The sequence below is a fragment of the Bos grunniens genome, chromosome 1 (assembly GCF_055505025.1).
Source record: "Bos grunniens cultivar Pamir isolate PY7600 chromosome 1, Bosgru_T2T1.0, whole genome shotgun sequence".
In the NCBI taxonomy this organism is placed as follows: domain Eukaryota; kingdom Metazoa; phylum Chordata; class Mammalia; order Artiodactyla; family Bovidae; genus Bos; species Bos grunniens.
Genome location: NC_141165.1, coordinates 62,967,518 through 62,987,959, shown reverse-complemented (window position 1 = coordinate 62,987,959; position 20,442 = coordinate 62,967,518). Strand labels below are relative to the sequence as shown.

Below are 20,442 nucleotides of genomic sequence, written 5' to 3'. Positions count from 1 at the left end.
TCTGGCCAGAAGGCCTACTAACATTTTATGACTCTTGACAAGAACTTATCAACAAAGACTTATTTTCTCTAAGAGTGATTATTTTAAGGTTTGGCGCCATCTTCCAAAGATAAAATTGCATTCCTATAGGGCGGATGTGTAATGGGTTTACAACAAAGAAAATAATTTATTACCTTAAGGGTCTAAAGTTACTAACACCAAGGCCACTACTTATTTTTTCTACATACCAACTATATTAATTAATACACATTCAAGGATACAATTCAGGGGATGTGAAAACTTGGCAACAAGCATTGGCTCATCAATGAAATCCTTTACTAGTTTATTCTGACAGTTTCTAATTCTCTGAGAGGCTCTAAGCTATTTGAATATCTTAAGCTTCCTGTGCCTCTTGAGGCTGGGAGACTGTAAACAATCGTATGCATAGCTGTAGGAGTCCGGGTAAACTTGTCAGGCGAGTTAGAGAGCCATCTGAGGGGTTTGGATTTAAACACTCTTAATTGCCCAGGAACTTTATTATTGGAGCTGTAAGTTAACTCTTTGACAGAGAGAGCGAGATGGTGGTAGGGGACAGCCCCTAGTAAAGTCAGAGGTGAGAGCACAAAGCAATAAAGTAGGCAGACTCTGGTTTTTTGGGGGGAAAATGCTCGAGAATATCCGGGCGGACTCCTGAGGCTCGATCCCACCTTTGCGTATGCCGAGCCTCCTTCCTCATGACCTTTGTCACGAGCGGAATGCCTCACCGGCTCCCGACAGTTGCCATTTGAGTTCTGATTCTAGATTAAAAATTTTCATCTATGAGGAGCCAAGATGGCGGAGGAGTAGGACGGGGAGAACACTTTCTCCTCCACAAATTCATCAAAAGAGCATTTAAACGTTGAGTAAATTCCACAAAACAACTTCTGAATGCCGGCAGAGGACATCAGGCACCCAGAAAAGCAATCCAACTCTTTGAAAGGAGGTAGGAAAAAATATAAAAGACAAAAAAAGAGACAAAAGAGGGAGGGACGGAGTTCCGTCCCGGGAAGGGAGTCTTAAAGAGAGAGAAGTTTCCAAACACCAGGAAACCTTCTCACTGCCGAATCTGTGCCGAGCTTTGGAAGCACAGAGGGCAACATAACAGGAAGAAAAAATAAATAAACAATTAAAACTCGAAGATTGCGAGTCCTACGGTAACTCCCCCAGCGGAGAAGCAGCGCAGACGCCTGCACGCGCCATTAGCAAGCAGGGGCTGGGCAGGGAGGCACAGCACGGGCTGCATCGCTTAGAGTAAGAATCTGGCCTGAATACCCTGAGCACTATCTGAGCGAAATAATTTGGGCTAGCAAACCAGACTGTGGGATATCTACCACGCGAAAAGCCAGCCCCAACCTAAGACACCACCAGGCCCGCGCACGGAACAAAGAATTGAACAGAGATAGCCAGCTGCAGACCTTCCCCCTCCGGTGACAGGCAGCCAGAGCCGGAAGGGGGCAATCGCAGCCCCAGAGAGACATTATCTATAAAACTGTAAGCAGGCTTCTTTGCTAACTAAAACTTTTTGGGGGTCTGGACGGTTAACATCTGCCTGAGAAGGTGCGCCGGTTTTACACCCAGATAACCGAGTGGCGGGGAGGCGATAAGTCGCAGCATTGGCGCTCGCCAAACACCTCATCACTTGAGCTGCTCGGACCTGGGAAGAGCACAAAACTCAGGCCCAACTGAGTCTGCGCCTCTGAGGACTACCCAAGTGCCTGAACCTGAGTGGCTTGGACCTGGGAGGTACATGCAACCCAGGGCCAGCCTTGGATTGTTCCCAGCGGAACAACCTAGAGCCCGAGCAGTGTGGGCAGGGAGGCTACACGCGCCGTGAGTGGGGGCAGACACAGTGTGGCTGAGGCACTGCGAGCGCACGCCAGTGTTATTTGTTTGCAGCATCCCTCCCTCCCTCCCCACAGCGCGACTGAACAAAGAGAAGAAATACAGCTCCACCCATCAGAACACCGACACAAGCTTCCCTAACCAGGAAACCTTGACAAGCCACCTGTACAAACCCACACACAGCGAGGAAAAGCCACAATAAAGAGAACTCCACAAACTGCCAGAATACAGAAAGGACACCCCAAACTCAGCAATTTAAACAAGATGAAGAGACAGAGGAATAGCCAGCAGATAAAGGAACAGGATAAATGCCCACCAAACCAAACAAAAGAGGAAGAGATAGGGAATCTATCTAATAAAGAATTCCGAATAATGATAGTGAAATTGATCCAAAATCTTGAAATTAAAATGGAATCACAGATAAATAGCTTGGAGACAAGGATTGAGAAGATGCAAGAAAGGTTTAACAAGGACCTAGAAGAAATAAAAAAGAGTCAATATATAATGAATAATGCAATAAATGAAATTAAAAACACTCTGGAGGCAACAAATAGTAGAATAACAGAGGCAGAAGATAGGATTAGTGAATTAGAAGATAGAATGGTAGAAATAAATGAATCAGAGAGAATAAAAGAAAAATGAATTAAAAGAAATGAGGACAATCTCAGAGACCTCCAGGACAATATTAAATGCTACAACATTCGAATCATAGGGGTTCCAGAAGAAGAAGACAAAAAGAAAGACCATGAGAAAATACTTGAGGAGATAATAGTTGAAAACTTCCCTAAACTGGGGAAGGAAATAATCACCCAAGTCCAAGAAACCCAGAGAATCCCAAACAGGATAAACCCAAGGCGAAACACCCCAAGACACATATTAATCAAATTAACAAAGATCAAACACAAAGAACAAATATTAAAAGCAGCAAGGGAAAAACAACAAATAACACACAAGGGAATTCCCATAAGGATAACAGCTGATCTTTCAATAGAAACTCTTCAAGCCAGGAGGGAATGGCAAGACATACTTAAAATGATGAAAGAAAATAACCTACAGCCCAGATTATTGTACCCAGCAAGGATTTCATTCAAGTATGAAGGAGAAATCAAAAGCTTCTCAGACAAGCAAAAGCTGAGAGAATTCTGCACCACCAAACCAGCTCTCCAACAAATACTAAAGGATATTCTCTAGACAGGAAACACAAAAATGGTGTATAAATTCGAACCCCAAACAATAAAGTAAATGGCAACGGGATCATACTTATCAGTAATTACCTTAAACGTAAATGGGTTGAATGCCCCAACCAAAAGACAAAGACTGGCTGAATGGATACAAAAACAAGACCCCTACATATGTTGTCTACAGGAGACCCACCTCAAAACAGGGGACACATACAGACTGAAAGTGAAGGGCTGGAAAAAGATTTTCCATGCAAATAGGGACCAAAAGAAAGCAGGAGTAGCAATACTCATATCAGATAAAATAGACTTTAAAACAAAGGCTGTGAAAAGAGACAAAGAAGGTCACTACATAATGATCAAAGGATCAATCCAAGAAGAAGATATAACAATTATAAATATATATGCACCCAACACAGGAGCACCGCAGTATGTAAGACAAATGCTAACAAGTATGAAAGGAGAAATTAACAATAACACAATAATAGTGGGAGACTTTAATACCCCACTCACACCTATGGATAGATCAACTAAACAGAAAATTAACAAGGAAACACAAACTTTAAATGATACAATAGACCAGTTAGACCTAATTGATATCTATAGGACATTTCATCCCAAAACAATGAACTTCACCTTTTTCTCAAGCGCACATGGAACCTTCTCCAGGATAGATCACATCCTGGGCCATAAAGCTAGCCTTGGTAAATTCAAAAAAATAGAAATCATTCCAAGCATCTTTTCTGACCACAATGCAGTAAGATTAGATCTCAATTACAGGAGAAAAACTATTAAAAATTCCAACATATGGAGGATGAACAACACCCTGCTGAATAACCAACAAATCACAGAAGAAATCAAAAAAGAAACCAAAATTTGCATAGAAACGAATGAAAATGAAAACACAACAACCCAAAACCTGTGGGACACAGTAAAAGCAGTCCTAAGGGGAAAGTTCATAGCAATACAGGCACACCTCAAGAAACAAGAAAAAAGTCAAATAAATAACCTAACTCTACACCTAAAGCAACTAGAAAAGGAAGAAATGAAGAACCCCAGGGTTAGTAGAAGGAAAGAAATCTTAAAAATTAGAGCAGAAATAAATGCAAAAGAAACAAGAGACCATAGCAAAAATCAACAAAGCCAAAAGCTGGTTCTTTGAAAGGATAAATAAAATTGATAAACCATTAGCCAGACTCATCAAGAAACAAAGGGAGAAAAATCAAATCAATAAAATTAGAAACGAAAACGGAGAGATCACAACAGACAACACAGAAATACAAAGGATCATAAGAGACTATTATCAACAATTATATGCCAATAAAATGGACAACGAGGAAGAAATGGACAAATTCTTAGAAAAGTACAACTTTCCAAAACTCGACCAGGAAGAAACAGAAAACCTTAACAGACCCATCACAAGCACGGAAATTGAAACTGTAATCAAAAATCTTCCAGCAAACAAAAGCCCAGGTCCAGACAGCTTCACAGCTGAATTCTACCAAAAATTTAGAGAAGAGCTAACACCTATCCTGCTCAAACTCTTCCAGAAAATTGCAGAGGAAGGTAAACTTCCAAACTCATTCTATGAGGCCACCATCACCCTAATACCAAAACCTGACAAAGATCCCACAAAAAAAGAAAACTACAGGCCAATATCACTGATGAACATAGATGCAAAAATCCTAAACAAAATTCTAGCAATCAGAATCCAACAACACATTAAGAAGATCATACACCATGACCAAGTGGGCTTTATCCCAGGGATGCAAGGATTCTTCAATATCCGCAAATCAATCAATGTAATACACCACATTAACAAATTGAAAAACAAAAACCATATGATTATCTCAACAGATGCAGAGAAAGCCTTTGACAAAATTCAACATCCATTTATGATAAAAACTCTCCAGAAAGCAGGAATAGAAGGAACTTACCTCAACATAATAAAAGCTATATATGACAAACCCACAGCAAACATTATCCTCAATGGTGAAAAATTGAAAGCATTTCCTCTAAAGTCAGGAACAAGACAAGGGTGCCCACTTTCACCATTACTATTCAACATAGTTTTGGAAGTTTTGGCCACAGCAATCAGAGCAGAAAAAGAAATAAAAGGAATCCAAATTGGAAAAGAAGAAGTAAAACTCTCACTATTTGCAGATGACATGATCCTCTACATAGAAAACCCTAAAGACTCCACCAGAAAATTACTAGAACTAATCAATGATTATAGTAAAGTTGCAGGATATAAAATCAACACACAGAAATCCCTTGCATTCCTATACACTAATAATGAGAAAACAGAAAGAGAAATTAAGGAAACAATTCCATTCACCGTTGCAACGAAAAGAATAAAATACTTAGGAATATATCTACCTAAAGAAACTAAAGACCTATATATAGAAAACTATAAAACACTGGTGAAAGAAATCAAAGAGGACACTAATAGATGGAGAAATATACCATGTTCATGGATTGGAAGAATCAATATAGTGAAAATGAGTATACTACCCAAAGCAATTTATAGATTCAATGCAATCCCTATCAAGCTACCAACAGTATTCTTCACAGAGCTAGAACAAATAATTTCACAATTTGTATGGAAATACAAAAAACCTCGAATAGCCAAAGCGATCTTGAGAAAGAAAAATGGAACTGGAGGAATCAACCTACCTGACTTCAGGCTCTACTACAAAGCCACACTTATCAAGACAGTATGGTACTGGCACAAAGACAGAAATATAGATCAATGGAACAAAATAGAAAGCCCAGAGATAAATCCACGCACATATGGACACCTTATCTTTGACAAAGGAAGCAAGAATATACAATGGATTAAAGACAATCTCTTTAACAAGTGGTGCTGGGAAATCTGGTCAACCACTTGTAAAAGAATGAAACTAGAACACTTTCTAACACCATATACAAAAATAAACTCAAAATGGATTAAAGATCTCAACGTAAGACCAGAAACTATAAAACTCCTAGAGGAGAACATAGGCAAAACACTCTCTGACATACATCACAGCAGGATCCTCTATGACCCACCTCCCAGAATATTGGAAATAAAAGCAAAAATAAACAAATGGGACCTAATTAAACTTAAAAGCGTCTGCACATCAAAGGAAACTATTAGCAAGGTGAAAAGACAGCCTTCAGAATGGGAGAAAATAATAGCAAATGAAGCAACCGATAAACAACTAATCTCAAAAATATACAAGCAACTCCTACAGCTCAACTCTAGAAAAATAAATGACCCAATCAAAAAATGGGCCAAAGATCTAAATAGACATTTCTCCAAAGAAGACATACAGATGGCTAACAAACACATGAAAAGATGCTCAACATCACTCATTATCAGAGAAATGCAAATCAAAACCACTATGAGATACCATTTCACACCAGTCAGAATGGCTGCGATCCAAAAGTCTACAAATAATAAATGCTGGAGAGGGTGTGGAGAAAAGGGAACCCTCTTACACTGTTGGTGGGAATGCAAACTAGTACAGCCACTATGGAGAACAGTGTGGAGATTCCTTAAAAAACTGGAAATAGAACTGCCTTATGATCCAGCAATCCCACTGCTGGGCATACACACTGAGGAAACCAGAAGGGAAAGAGACACGTGTACCCCAATGTTCATTTCAGCACTGTTTATAATAGCCAGGACATGGAAACAACCTAGATGTCCATCAGCAGATGAATGGATAAGAAAGCTGTGGTACATATACACAATGGAGTATTACTCAGCCATTAAAAAGAATACATTTGAATCAGTTCTAATGAGGTGGATGAAACTGGAGCCTATTATACAGAGTGAAGTAAGCCAGAAGGACAAACACCAATACAGTATACTAACGCATATATATGGAATTTAGAAAGATGGTAACGATAACCCTGTGTACGAGACAGCAAAAGAGACACTGATGTATAGAACAGGCTTATGGACTCTGTGGGAGAGGGAGAGGGTGGGAAGATTTGGGAGAATGGCATTGAAACATGTGAAATGTCATGTATGAAACAAGATGCCAGTCCAGGTTCAATGCACGATGCTGGATGCTTGGGGCTGGTGCACTGGGACGACCCAGAGGGATGGTATGGGGAGGGAGGAGGGAGGAGGGTTCGGGATGGGGAACACATGTATACCTGTGGCGGATTCATTTTGATATTTGGCAAAACTAATACAATTATGTAAAGTTTAAAAATAAAATAAAATTGGAAGAATAAAAAAAAATAAATAAAATGTAAAAAAAAATAAATAAAATAAATAAATAAATAAAATTGAAAAAAAAAATTTTTCGTCTAAATCATAATTCAAGGATATTTGGAATTTCATCTTTTTCTCTCCCTGGCAGTGTTAAGTAGGGAGGGCTCATTAAACTCTGTTCATTATCCTTCTTTTGAGAAGTCTATTGTATAAAGCATTATTACTCAGAACGGAGATGAATGAGGTAAATCTGGCCTCCAAGACCCCATGGCTAACATTTGTCCCTGTCCCAAAGCCAAGCAAGCCGAAAGCAGAGTGCAGTGGTTAGGCCCATGGTCTCCACCGTCAGACTGCCCAGTATGAATCTTGCTTTGTCCACTTACAGGCTGTGTTTCCAGACAATTCACTTCCTATCTGTGTACCTCAACCTCCTGTTTGTAACATGAGGATAACAGTACCAATGTTGTAAAGTTATCTTAAAGATTTAGAGAATACACACAAAACAAGGGCTTCTCAGGTGGCATGTGGTAAGGAATCTGCCTGCCAATGCAGGAGACACAAGAGACATGGGTTCAATCCCTGGGTCAGGAGCATGCCCTAGAGCAGGAAATGGTAACCCGCTCTAGTATTCTTGCCTAGGAAATCCCATGGAGAGAGGAGCCTGGTGGGCTACAGCCCACTGGGTCTCAAAGAGACATGACTGAACATGCACACACAAAACAAACATTACCAAAGTGGAAAGGGAAGGAAGGGAGGGATAAATTGGAGTATGGCATTAACAGATACCAACTATTACATATAAAATAGACAGGCAACAAGGATTTACTGTACAGCACAGGGAACTATTTTCAATATCTTTTAATAACCTATGATGGAAAAGAATCTGAAAAAATATGTATACATATATATAATTGAATCACTTTTCTGTACACCTGAAACTAACACAATATTAATAGAATGAACACAAAATATTTAGAATAAGGGAAGGTAGAAAATAATTACTAAGTAAATATTAGTTTTTGTGGTCATTAAGAACAGAGTTTGTTTTAGAACCATTTTCTTGACACTTGAATTATTTCTAAGTCTAATTACAAAAGTAATTACAAAAATTAATTCTAATTACAAAAATTAAGTCTAATTACAAAAGTCAGTACATTTATCATTTTAAATTTCCTTCAGCTATAGGAGGAATAGCAACTAAATTAATTAGCTTTATATTTTAATTCTTGGTAATTTTTCTCTTTCTTTTCATATGTTATTTTCTTAAACTGTGAACAGAAAAACCAAATTCTCTTGAAAAGTGTCACACAGAAAAATATCAAGCCTGCAAGCCTGTGGTCCTGAGTTTTGTGTTATGTTGAATATGGCAAATGAGGAAAAAGTAACCTAGCTGTATTTTATTGTTATCCCTTCTGTTTGCTTATATTTTAAGAAAAATATGAATAATAAAGTATGATTTTGACATATTATCTATTTGACCTTTTGATGCACATACTTTTGTTTTGTATCTTTAATTTTTGTATTTATCCCTTTTTCCAAGTATAACTCTTGGAATCTAGGGGGGGAAATACCTTGAAAACAATAAAATGATAAATTTTTTTTGTTCTTTGTCTTTTTTTAGACTTTCAAGGACTCCACGTGTTGCCTCAGACAGTTGACTGGTCATCTTTTCCTCCTCAACAGTATCTCTTGACTCTTGGGTTCAAAAACAAAGAAGATGGAAAGTTTTTGGAAAAAATGTCAAGTAGGAAGTTACCAACATTTACAGGTAACTCACCTGGACTTGTTATCTTTCAATACTGTTTTAAGGCACAATTAATTATTCATTAATGAATAATGTGCATTATTCACTAAGCTTTATTCATTTCAAGCCTAGCATATAGTAGGGCCTGGGCACCAAAAAGTTTGTTGGGTCATTCTTAACTCCTTCCAGTCTTCTTTGTGGGTTAGTCAACAATACCTGGAATTCTGGTTCCTCAAGAGCACCCACCTCCCTCACGCCAACCATCTCACCCCAATCACACTATCACCAATGCCTAATCATGGGCACTTACAGAATACAAGCAAATACAAGCTTTTGTCACCACCAATTAGCAAACATAGAAGAAAATTATGCAACAAAACTACTGTATGAAATCAAAAGTATAGACAATGACCCCGTTAAATCACTTGGATTATCTGCCATTGTATTAATACCTGTTCCACTCTTTTCTTATGTAATTAACCAAGACCTCAGCTCTCCTAAAGAGTATTCTAGTTAAGTGGCACTCAGTAATTCTAATTGAAAACTTTCAAAAATCAAGAAAATATTCATGTAGAGTTGAAGTCTCAGACTTGCGGGCTGAATTAATGAATTAATGAATTTATCCCTTCAACTCTACTCACATAATTAAGGATTTGTGTTTTGTCTGGCACTCCATCCTCCGAGGCTTATCTCAACTTCAAGCTACATTCAAAGTCAATGGGATTTGCTCACTTGAATAATACCTGGGAGAAATAAGACAAGAATCAGACACATTTATGACAACCGTTTTTTCACAACTCAGAAAAAGCATACTCTGCAGAGAGAGGTGAATTGTTATAGGCTGTCCCTTAGATCTCAATCAGGAAACACAGCAAAAGGAATAAATGATAGTCTCCAAAGGGCAATGTCTCCTCTGCCTTTCTTCTCATAGATCTTTCATTGTGATACTTGTGGTCTTTGAGATGGGACTCATTCCTGTACTAAAGATTTCATACCTATTAATATTGAGATGTCTATTTTCGGCTTGCTAAGAAAAGCATTTTGAAATGGATGTCTAGCAAAAAATAGTATAAAAGTTTATTGTTACAATTTTTAGAACATAAAACTCCCTTCAGTCTGCTGACCAGAGAAGACACAGTGAGACACATGGAGACAATGGGGAAGCGAATCTTGCCAATATTGGACTTTATTAGAGGCACCCAACTGAATGTAGGTATATGAGTCTTTTATATTTGTTCAGCATACAGATATCAAACAATTCTAGAACTATACAAAGTTTACATGTAAATATTGCAAATACTGGAAGATTTTAGAAACTTCCACAGTGAATCTCATTTGCAAAACCAACCAAAGTTTAGCTAATGATTTTAATCCTTTTATATTTCAAAACATTAATTATAATGTTATACTTTGCAGTTGCCAGCGTTTATTAGGCTAGTGTCTTTTTAAAAGGCCTTTTTTTTGTGTGGTGTCTTGATATCTAATTGAAGGTTGCACTGACTTTCTTGCTTCAAATGAATAACAAAATTTTAGTAAATGCGGTGCTTTCTCTATTTCATATATTGGGCAATTGCATATAACCATTTTGTTACCTACACGAGAATTCAGAATTTTGAAAGCTAGTTCCTCCACATCACACTGATAGTCAGTTCAGTCGCTCAGTCATGTCCGACTCTTTGTGACCCCATGGACCGTAGCACGCCAGGCCTCCCTGTTCATCACAATTCCTGGAGTCCACCCAAACCCATGTCCATTGTGTCAGTGGTGTCACACAACCATCTCATCCTCTGTTGTCCCCTTCTCCTCCTGCCCTCAATCTTACCCAGCATCAGGGTCTTTTCAAATGAGTCAGCTCTCCACATCAGGTGGCCAAAGTATTGGAGTTTCAGCTTCAATATCAGTCCTTCCAATGAATACTGAGGACTGATCTCCTTTAGGATGGACTGGTTGGATCTTCTTGCAGTCCAAGGGACTCTCAAGAGTCTTCTCCAACACCACAGTTCAAAAGCATCAATTCTTCAGCATTCAGCTTTCTTCACAGTCCAACTCTCACATCCATACATGACCACTGGAAAAACCATAGCCTTGTTAGATGGACCTTTGTTAGAAAAGTAATGTCTCTGCTTTTGAATATGTGGTCTGGGTTGGTCATAACTTTCCTTCCAAGGAGCAAGCGTCTTTTTTCATGGCTGCAATCACCATCCGCAGTGATTTTGGAGCCCAGGAAAAGTAAAGTCAACCACTGTTTCCGCTGTTTCCCCATTTATTTGCCATGAAGTGATAGGACCAGATGCCAGGATCTTGGTTTTGAATGTTCAGCTTTAAGCCAATTCTTTCACTCTCCTCTTTCACTTTCATCAAGAGGCTTTTTAGTTCCTCTTCACTTTCTGCCATAAGGGTGGTGTCATCTGCATATCTGAGGTTATTGATATTTCTCCCAGCAATCTTGATTCCAGCTTGGGCTTCTTCCAGCCCAGCATTTTTCATGATGTACTCTGCATAGAAGTTAAATAAACAGGGTGACAATATACAGCCTTAATGTACTCCTTTCCCTATTTGGAACCAATCTGTTGTCCCATGTCCAGTTCTAACTGTTGCTTCCTGACCTGCATACAGGTTTCTTAAGAGGCAGGTCAGGTGGTCTGGTATGCCCATCTCTTTCAGAATTTTCCACAGTTTCTTGTGACCCACACAGTCAAAGGCTTTGGCATAGTCAATAAAGCAGAAATAGATGTTTTTCTGGAACTCTCTTGCTTTTTCAATGATCCAGCAGATGTTGGCAATTTGATCTCTGGTTCCTCTGCCTTTTCTAAACAAGCTTGAACATCTGGAAGTTCATGGTTCACATATTGTTAAAGCTTAGCTTGGAGAATTTTGAGCATTACTTTACTAGTGTGTGAGATGACAATTGTGTGATAGTTTGAGCATTCTTTGGCATTACCTTTCTTTGGGATTGGAATGAAAACTGACCTTTTCCAATCCTGTGGCCACTGCTGAGTTTTCCAAATTTGCTGACGTATTGAGTGCAGCACTTTCACAGCATTATCTTTTTGGATTTGCAATAGCTCAACTGGAATTCCATCACCTCAACTAGCTTTTTAGTGATGCTTCCTAAGGCCCACCTGACCACATTCCAGGATGTCCGGCTCTAGGTGAGTGTGAGTGATCACATCTTCATGATCATCTGGGTCGTGAAGATCTTTTTTGAACAGTTCTGTGTATTCTTGCCACCTCTTCTTAATATCTTCTGCTTCTATTAGGTCCATACCATTTCTGTCCTTTATTGAGCCCATCTTTGCATGAAGTGTTCCCTTGGTATCTGTAATTTTCTTGAAGAGATCTCTAGTAAATCGGATGCTAATCTAAACATTGGAACTTGATCTTTATTTACCCTTAAGGTAAATTATCTAATCCCTCTTTCCAACCGAGGGAAAATATGCCCTTTCTATTTTTCAGTCTTTAAAAAAAAAGCCCAAAAATAAGACCTGAATTAATCTGTGCTAATTTACAAAATTTAAGCTCCTTTATTGAAAGTACATAAAGGGAACTTCTCATTAACAGGCTATAAAGGTTGCAGATTTCCCTTCTTAAAATATTTTTCAAAAGATCTTAAAGCTGGAAATTTTAAAGATTTCACCATTTGTGGCTTTTGTATTCCATCATTGATTTGATGTTCTTACCTTACAAGGGGAACCAAGGGGGTCATCACCAACAGCTACTTAACATCTGTTCAGCAGTTTATCTACCTAGTAACATTATTCAGCATTTTAGAAAAGCTATAAAACCCCTCATCTATTTGCATGATCTGTAATTAATTCTATGCGTTACAAATCCAAAAGCACACTTTCACTGATTTTCCTACCACGTAACTTCCCCTTCCTCACAACTGTGTTCCACTCAATTATCTCCCCTATACTTCTATAAATAAAAATGTATCTCTGTCTTAGTCATCTTGGGCTGTCACACAAAATACCATAGATCAGATGACTCAAACAATAGAAGTTTATTTTCTCACAGTTATAGAGGCTAGAAGTCTGGGATCAGGTCAGGTTCTGACAAAGACCCTCTTCTTGGCTTGCAGTTAGCTACTTTCTCTGCATCCTAACATGGCACAGAGCAGGCTCTGTGGTGTCCCTTCTTAAAAGAGCATTAATCCCATCATCAGGGCCCTGCCTACTCTCATTATCTCGTGTGCACGCTCAGTTGCTCAGTTGTATCCAACTCTTTGCAACCTCATTGACTGTAGTCTGCCAGGCTCATCTATCCATGGAATTTTCCAGGCAAGAATACTGGAGTGGGTTGCCATTTCCTTCTCCAAGGGATCTTCCTGTGTCTCCTGTCTCTCCCATATTGGCAGGCAAGTTCTTTACCATTGGCCACCTGGGAAGCCCTCATCTCATCTAACCCTAATTACCTCCCAAAGGCCCCATCTCCACATTGGCCTCTAGGGCTTCAACCTAGAAATTTTTGGTGGACACGAACATTTAGTTTATAGTAATCTCATTGACTCTACTGCAAATCTGGGGTCCTGTTCTCCAATTCACCCTCTACTGCAACCTCCTTCAGCCACACACACACATACACACAGCCTCACCACCCCATCTTAATTAGATGCACAAACACATATCATCATTGTCATTATTAGACCCTTGCAAGAAGTGGAAAGAAAGTGAAAGTGTTAGTCACTAAGTCATGTCCAACTCTTTGCAACCCCGTGGACTGTACTCTGCCAGGCTCCTCTGTTCATAGCATTCTCCAGGCAAGAATACTGGAGTGGGTAGCCATTCTTTTCTCCAGGCAGTTTTCCCAACCCAGGGCTTGAACCCAGATCTCCTGCTTTGTAGGCAGATTTTTAGCATCTGAGCCACCAGGGAAGCCCACAAGAATTCTTGTGGAAGCCTTGCTGACAAGAACCATCACCACGTAGTATCATTTCAGTTCATCTGCACGTGGTTAACCTTGCAGCACCAGTGTGCTGCATACTGGGGAGGTGATCTGTCTGTGCCATGGTTCTTTGGGGAAATACCCACCATAACTTGCTACTTGTCAGGAACCTGCCACATCAAATCTGTTGCCAGTTCAGATCTCCCAGTGCGTTGTGAATAAAGGTTAGGCCAATCTAGGCATCAGGCATTTCTTAAACACTTTTAACTCATTTTCCTCTCATGTTACAAGGGGATTTTGCCCACTTAGAAATGTGTACACACATGGATATTCATGTGTCTATAAAGGGACTTAAAAATCATAATGAATAAGATTTTTAGCATCTAATGAATAACTCAATCTTATTTAGAATGAGTCAGTTGTTATTTAGTTGCTAAGTCATGTCCTACTCTTTGCAACCCCATGAACTGTAGCTAACTTGACTCCTCTGTCCATGGGATTTCCCAGCAAGAATACTGGAATGGGTTGCCATTTCCTTCTCCAGGGGATCTCTCTAACCCAGGGATCAAACCTCCTGAATATCCTGCACTGACTTGTGTATTCTTTACCGCTGAGCCACCAGGAAACCCCAGAATGAGTTGATAACACTTTGCTACTTCAAGAGATTTCATCAACTTTCTTACTTTTGCATCTATGGAAAATAATAGTTGTTGGAAAATTGTCTCTAAGAGCTTGAATGAAATTGAAGTGAATGAGTCCAAAGGTACCCAGGGACCAAAAGTATATCCAAATACTGACCTCTGGGTTTCTTATTATATGTCCAACCACAGCTTCATAAAGCAGGACTGAATCAAACAAGCTGCAAAAGTAACCTAGGTTAAGGAAACAATGAGTCGCTGAGCAGAAATTATTCCTACATGGTACAATTAACTATGACCCAGGAATCCCTCAGCAGTGTTTTTAGGATCCCCTGAGGTGTGTTTTTTCTTGTCAGATGTCAAATGCCATCTGTTTGAATGTTTAGACACTTCAGTGTCCTTGTTAGTTCTGACCCTACCTCATGACACCTGTAGAAAAAAACTTTTGTCTAAGACCATCTGTGTAACCCCTAGGATGTCACTTAACCTCTGAGCTTTTTTCTCATTTATAAAATAAGCTGATATATGCCAGGCTCACCTCACACAGTTGTTATGAGACCAAAAGTATACAATCCACCTTGAATCACTTTGTAAAGTATTAAGAAATTTAAAAATTTTAATTATTTGTATTGGTTTTCATTTGCTTTGACAAAAGGGTTGTTTTGGAGATCCTTCTTTTTCTTTATAAAAGCCATGTACTTTGAAATTATGTATTCTTATAAAATGAAGACTGTGCAAGTGTCCTGCAGATTTTAAATGATTTTCCTTAGATCACTGAGGCGCTTAAATCTCCTTAAAAAGGCAGGATTAAGGGTGTCATCTCCCATCATGCCCACAGTAGGACTTCCCAGAGAACATGAATTTTCACCTCTTGCCACAGGTGGCAGAAAGAGTTGGTGAAGGTGACAAAGACATTCCTGGTATAAGGTTTCTATGTCTCAGAAAATAATTCTTAAACTCTGACACCAGTTTCCTTCCTTTTATAGATTCCTTTGCTAAGTATATAGTTCAGTTCAGTCTCTCAGTCGTGTCCGACTCTTTGTGACCCCATGAATCGCAGCACGCCAGGCCTCCCTGTCCATCACCAACTCCTGGAGTTCACTCAGACTCACGTCCATCAAGTCAGTGATGCCATCCAGCCATGCATGGCCAAATAAGAATGATTCTGGCATTTTAAGAGTTATTGTCTAAAAGATTCTTCTAGTTTCCTATCTGGTGGCTTTGAATCCCACTGAACATCAATCCCATTCAACCAACTGCTCTGCTTTACCAGTATTTTTTCTTCTCTGGTTCTTTGTCCTAATTATCTCACAAGCTACTGAATGCTACTATGCTTTTCCATTCATTAACTTTATTGGCTGCTGTCAGTTTAAAACCTTATGTACTGTGCTTCCTGGGGTAAATGTTAAAGAGTTAAAATAATAAAATCTCTCGCCATGCATGAAGCTTCTTTCACAGGCTGACTTGCCAAAAAAATGACCTAACTAACCAGGTTTTAAATACCTCATTAATTTCACTTTTAATTTCTTCCAAGTGAAGCATAAAAGATGTTTACACATGCACATTTGAAATGAACAATAATATGTGTTCCCTACCCCCTTTTCTTTGCAATGAATGTTTCTATGTATTATGTCAAATAGAAATACATTCCCAATACTTGGGCTCTGCTTTTCAGCAGTATTAGATTAGCAGTGCCACTTATCTTCCAAACATTTATCCATACCTGCTATTAAATCTAGACAAGTATCTGGAGGAAGCCTTCATCTGAACTTGCTGTTTACCTAAACTTCATTGTAGCTAGGTGCAGTTTTAGCTTCAGTCTTGGCCACTTTACTATACCCTCGCCAGCAGCTAAGCAGTCTTTTGATCACTCCTAAAGTCTCACTGGGAGGGCTGCTTCCCTTTAGATTTAGCCCTTGTGAGCTAATTCCTTCATTTTTCATTGTTTCCTTTATTTTCTTAAAGCAACAGCATTAAAGCATTCCTGCTGGCATCTATTCATTCTTATTTTTGTTTCATTTTATCGTTCAAAAGTCCCAAACTTGTTAGAGGTGAAATATTAACCTATCGTTTCCTAATACCCAAAGTTGCAATTGGTCTGGGGTGGGCAAAGGGGAAGGGGGGGAGGGCTATTAGCACTCAACTATATTCTTTCTGTAGCATCCTGTTGGTAAGGAGCACTTCCTGTTTTGTTATGTATCCAACAATCAAGCTAACAAAGCACCATTGCCTTCCACTATTTTTATTTTCCTTATGTTTTGGAAAATTACACTGATAGATTATGTTCCTGAGCAGGCTGTAGTTGTTTCTGTTCTTTGGAGTTGAGTCACTACACCACTTTCCTACAACCAGCCTTATTGTTTATTTTAAAGAAGGACAAAGAAAGCAATTTTTCTTCAGAAAGAAAACTGTGTCTCCTGCAACTCGCTTTCCTCTGTTTGACAGTATCCCATTGTTTAGCTACATGTTTAAACTCAATGGGTAGGCTGGCTATTTCGTCAATTCAAAGAAAGGATCTCAAATCCACAATTTGCAATCATTTCTCCTATAGGTTTATAGGTTTTCAGATAAATGATTAATCAGAAATAGAAAATTAGTGGGGATTGACAGACATTAGTAAAATGGCTGAGATAGCTGTAAGGGAGAAATACAGCAAATACAAGGCAATGGTGCTCAACTTTGCTGTATTACCAAGATTCTAAGAAAGTACCAGAGAGGTTGCTGTCAGTCAAGATGTGCATGACATTTCAGAAAGCACTGCCTTACAAATTCAAGTTAAAATTTTGATGTTCTTTAGTAATGCTGGTTTCTAATAATTTTTCTCCTTAATGGAAATTCTATTTTAAGAAGAAAAAGTCATGTCTGCCTTCTCTAATTTCTGGGCGGGGGGGAATCTGGCTTTGTGAGCATGCACAGATTAAAATAGTCCATGTGTAGATACTAAGCTTTACGGTTTGTTCTCCAATTTCTGTTTGAGGTTATCTGAATACTCAGGAGGGCACTTTGCTAAAATTCCTATTTCCAGGGCCACATATCACAAGATTGTGAACCCAAGACTTTTTTTTAACCCTTATATACCCCCTTATGTCAGACGTGAAAGTGAAAGTGTTAGTCACTCAATCGTGTCTGATACTTTGAGACCCCACAGACCATAGCCTGCCAGGCTCCTCTATCCATGGATTCTCCAGGGAAGAATACTGGAGGGGCTTGCCATTCCCTTCTCCAGGGGATCTTCCTAACCCAGGAATTGAACCCAGGTCTCCTGCATTGCAGGCAGATTCCTTACCATCTGAGCCACCAAAGAAGCCTGTACTTCTTTCTAAATAAAAAATGTGAGAAGTTTATGATAAACTATGTCTCTATAAAGTAGTACAATTTGAATAAATTTCTTAGAGAAGGTAAAACATCCTCTTTTATGGATGGCAGTAGCAAACACAGAGGTGGGTTGCTGGGGTCCAGCCCCGGCTGATCCAGGGTATTCGAAGCAGGGACGGTGTCGGCGAGGATCAGGAAACAATAGCTTCAATTAGATATTAATTAGAGATGTAAAGAGTAATAGAATGAGGATAGCTCAGCAGGAAAATTCAGTGGAGAAAAGAGGCTGAGTAGCTTGGTTTACGCGGGAGACCAATAAAACTTCAAGACAAGAAGTTTGCACCACGTCGGCCGCAGGCGTCCTTCCATTCTCCCGAAGGAGAGGAGACACTGAGGCCTCCCCGGTCGGATCTTAGAAGCCCAGGCAAAATTAGTAAGCATGGCGGGTTCCGTGCTCCAGATGGAGACTCAGCTAGAGTTTGAGAGAGAGACATGGGAAAACCAGTCTTTCGAGGAACCAATCCCAATTCTTTATTTTTCATGGTCTACTTTTATACACTGAGATGTTATGCAAAAGTCATGCGGGGTCAGCAGTCATGACTTTTATCAAAGTCAGGTGCTTCATACAAATGTATACAGAGGTCTTAGGGGTGTTACATCATCTTCTGGCCAGGGGACCTGCTGACAATTTATGACCCTCTCCTTGTGACAGCGATCAGTCAACCAGGACACTTTTTTCTCCAGGGGTGATTATTCTTAAAATAGATGCCACCCAAATAAAGTTACATTCCTATAGGGTGAGGGTGTAGTGGGTTTTAGTTAAGGAAAGAACTTACTTAGCCTAAGGTCTAATGTGATTAATATCAAAGGTTAATACTTATTTCTTCTATATATTCATTAATGTGTGTAAGGGCAGGGGATGGGGAGACTTAGCAACAAACATTGGCTCAACAAATGAAAAACCCTTCACCAATACAATTTCTAATCAGCCCATTATACTTATACTAATAGTTTTCTAACTTTTCTAAGGAACCTGTTTTCAGAAGGTTTAAAGCATCTCGTGCCTCTCACGGTTGGGAGGCTGTGACCAATCACATGTGGCCAGACAACCCTATCAGGCAGGCTAGAGAACCTTCAGAGGAGTTTATAGGTTAAAACACACTCTTGTCACGCCCAGGAGTTTTTAGTAACTGGAGCTCTAAGTTAACTCCTTCTCCGAAAGAGGTGGTGGGGGACAGGCCCCCGTAAAGTCAGAGGTGTAGGTGAGAGCACAAAGTAGCAAAGTAGGCAGGCTCTGGTTATGGGGGTAGATGCTCGAGGATTTCCAGGGGGACTCCTGAGGCTTGATCCCGCCTTTGCATATGTCAAGCCTCCTTACTCATGACCTTTGGTGGAGTGCCTCATGCCGGCCCCCAACAGTGGGCTGCTTTCCCAGTTTTAAGAAAGTCTCAAATACCAGTATATTCATGGGGGTCGGTGGTCCTTACAAGTGCACCATAGTCTATTTCAAGATGGATTGCAATTGCTGGAATGGTCCTAGGAGTCAGAATAAACACTACACTACCACAAGGAGAGAAGCCAGAGTCCATGGCCATCCAATAAGAACTAAAGATAAAATCAGAGCTGGAGATTTAATGTAAGTCACCAGGGTAGGACAAATTCCACTTGCATAATATTTTTCAGGATTCAACTTGTATAAGATATCATCCTTTGTATAAACCAAATAGTGGGCAACTATTAATTCTTATTATACCTTGGTGACATAGACAAAGTCACCCCCTTTTAAATGGACACAGCTCTGTGGGATCCCCACTGTGAGAGTAGAGTTCAAGTTCAATTTAATTCCTCTTTTTCCCCCTCATCCTGGCTTCCTTAGGCAGGGCCATCTGTAAACCCTTCTCAACAGTCCTGCAAAGTGTTCTCTTTTCTATACATTTGTCTATTTGAAGGAAGGGTACAGACAATCCTCTAAAATAACAGAAGAAAATATTTATTTGCACTAGATGCCATTAATTCAGAGGCACTAAATATATTACAATGAGCCCTGATGTTATTCTTCAGGGAGAGGTTATTTCTGTGTTTTTTTTCCTAAACCATTTCCTTCTCTCCTGGGAGACTAGGGGAGTTTTCGTGCATGCTCAGGTGTGATGGAGAAGTTGCAATATGCCAGCCTTCTCAGCCGGCTGCAAAGAGTAAAGGAACAGTCCCAGGTGATCAATCAAGCAATGGCCGAGCTAGCAACCATTCCCTATCTACAGGACATCAGTCAACAGGAGGTGGAATTGGTAAGCATCTGTTTTTCTTTGTTCACAAGCCCTGAACCGACAGAAGAGTGATATGGTCTGAAAAAGAATGTAACAATAAATGGCAGTCCAAGGGCAAACTCTCCAACTCTCATGAAGCATCCTAATGAAGAAACTAGAAATTATAGAAAGGGGTGTGTGTGTGTTTCATTTGCTCACCCTGACTAGCTAGCTTCCCTTTATTTTATAGCAAGACTTTTGTAATGTATGAAAATATAGAAAAGGGGTGATTATTCATATTCTGAGTCAGGCTTTTTTGTTTCAAGTAAAGTGAAATTTTAATAAATTGTTTTTCATTCCAAGACATGTT

General features: G+C 39.5%; 1 protein-coding gene across 1 annotated transcript in view; it reads left to right on the top strand.

Moving 5' to 3' along the window:
• Positions 1-20,442, top strand: part of SPATA16 (spermatogenesis associated 16) — a 283,069-nt gene that overhangs the window by 224,466 nt on the left and 38,161 nt on the right. The window contains exons 7-9 of the mRNA XM_086318894.1: positions 8,870-9,016; positions 10,089-10,201; positions 19,950-20,114. Coding sequence (XP_086175020.1) covers positions 8,870-9,016; positions 10,089-10,201; positions 19,950-20,114 — 425 coding nt within the window. The remainder of the gene's footprint in view (positions 1-8,869; positions 9,017-10,088; positions 10,202-19,949; positions 20,115-20,442) is intronic.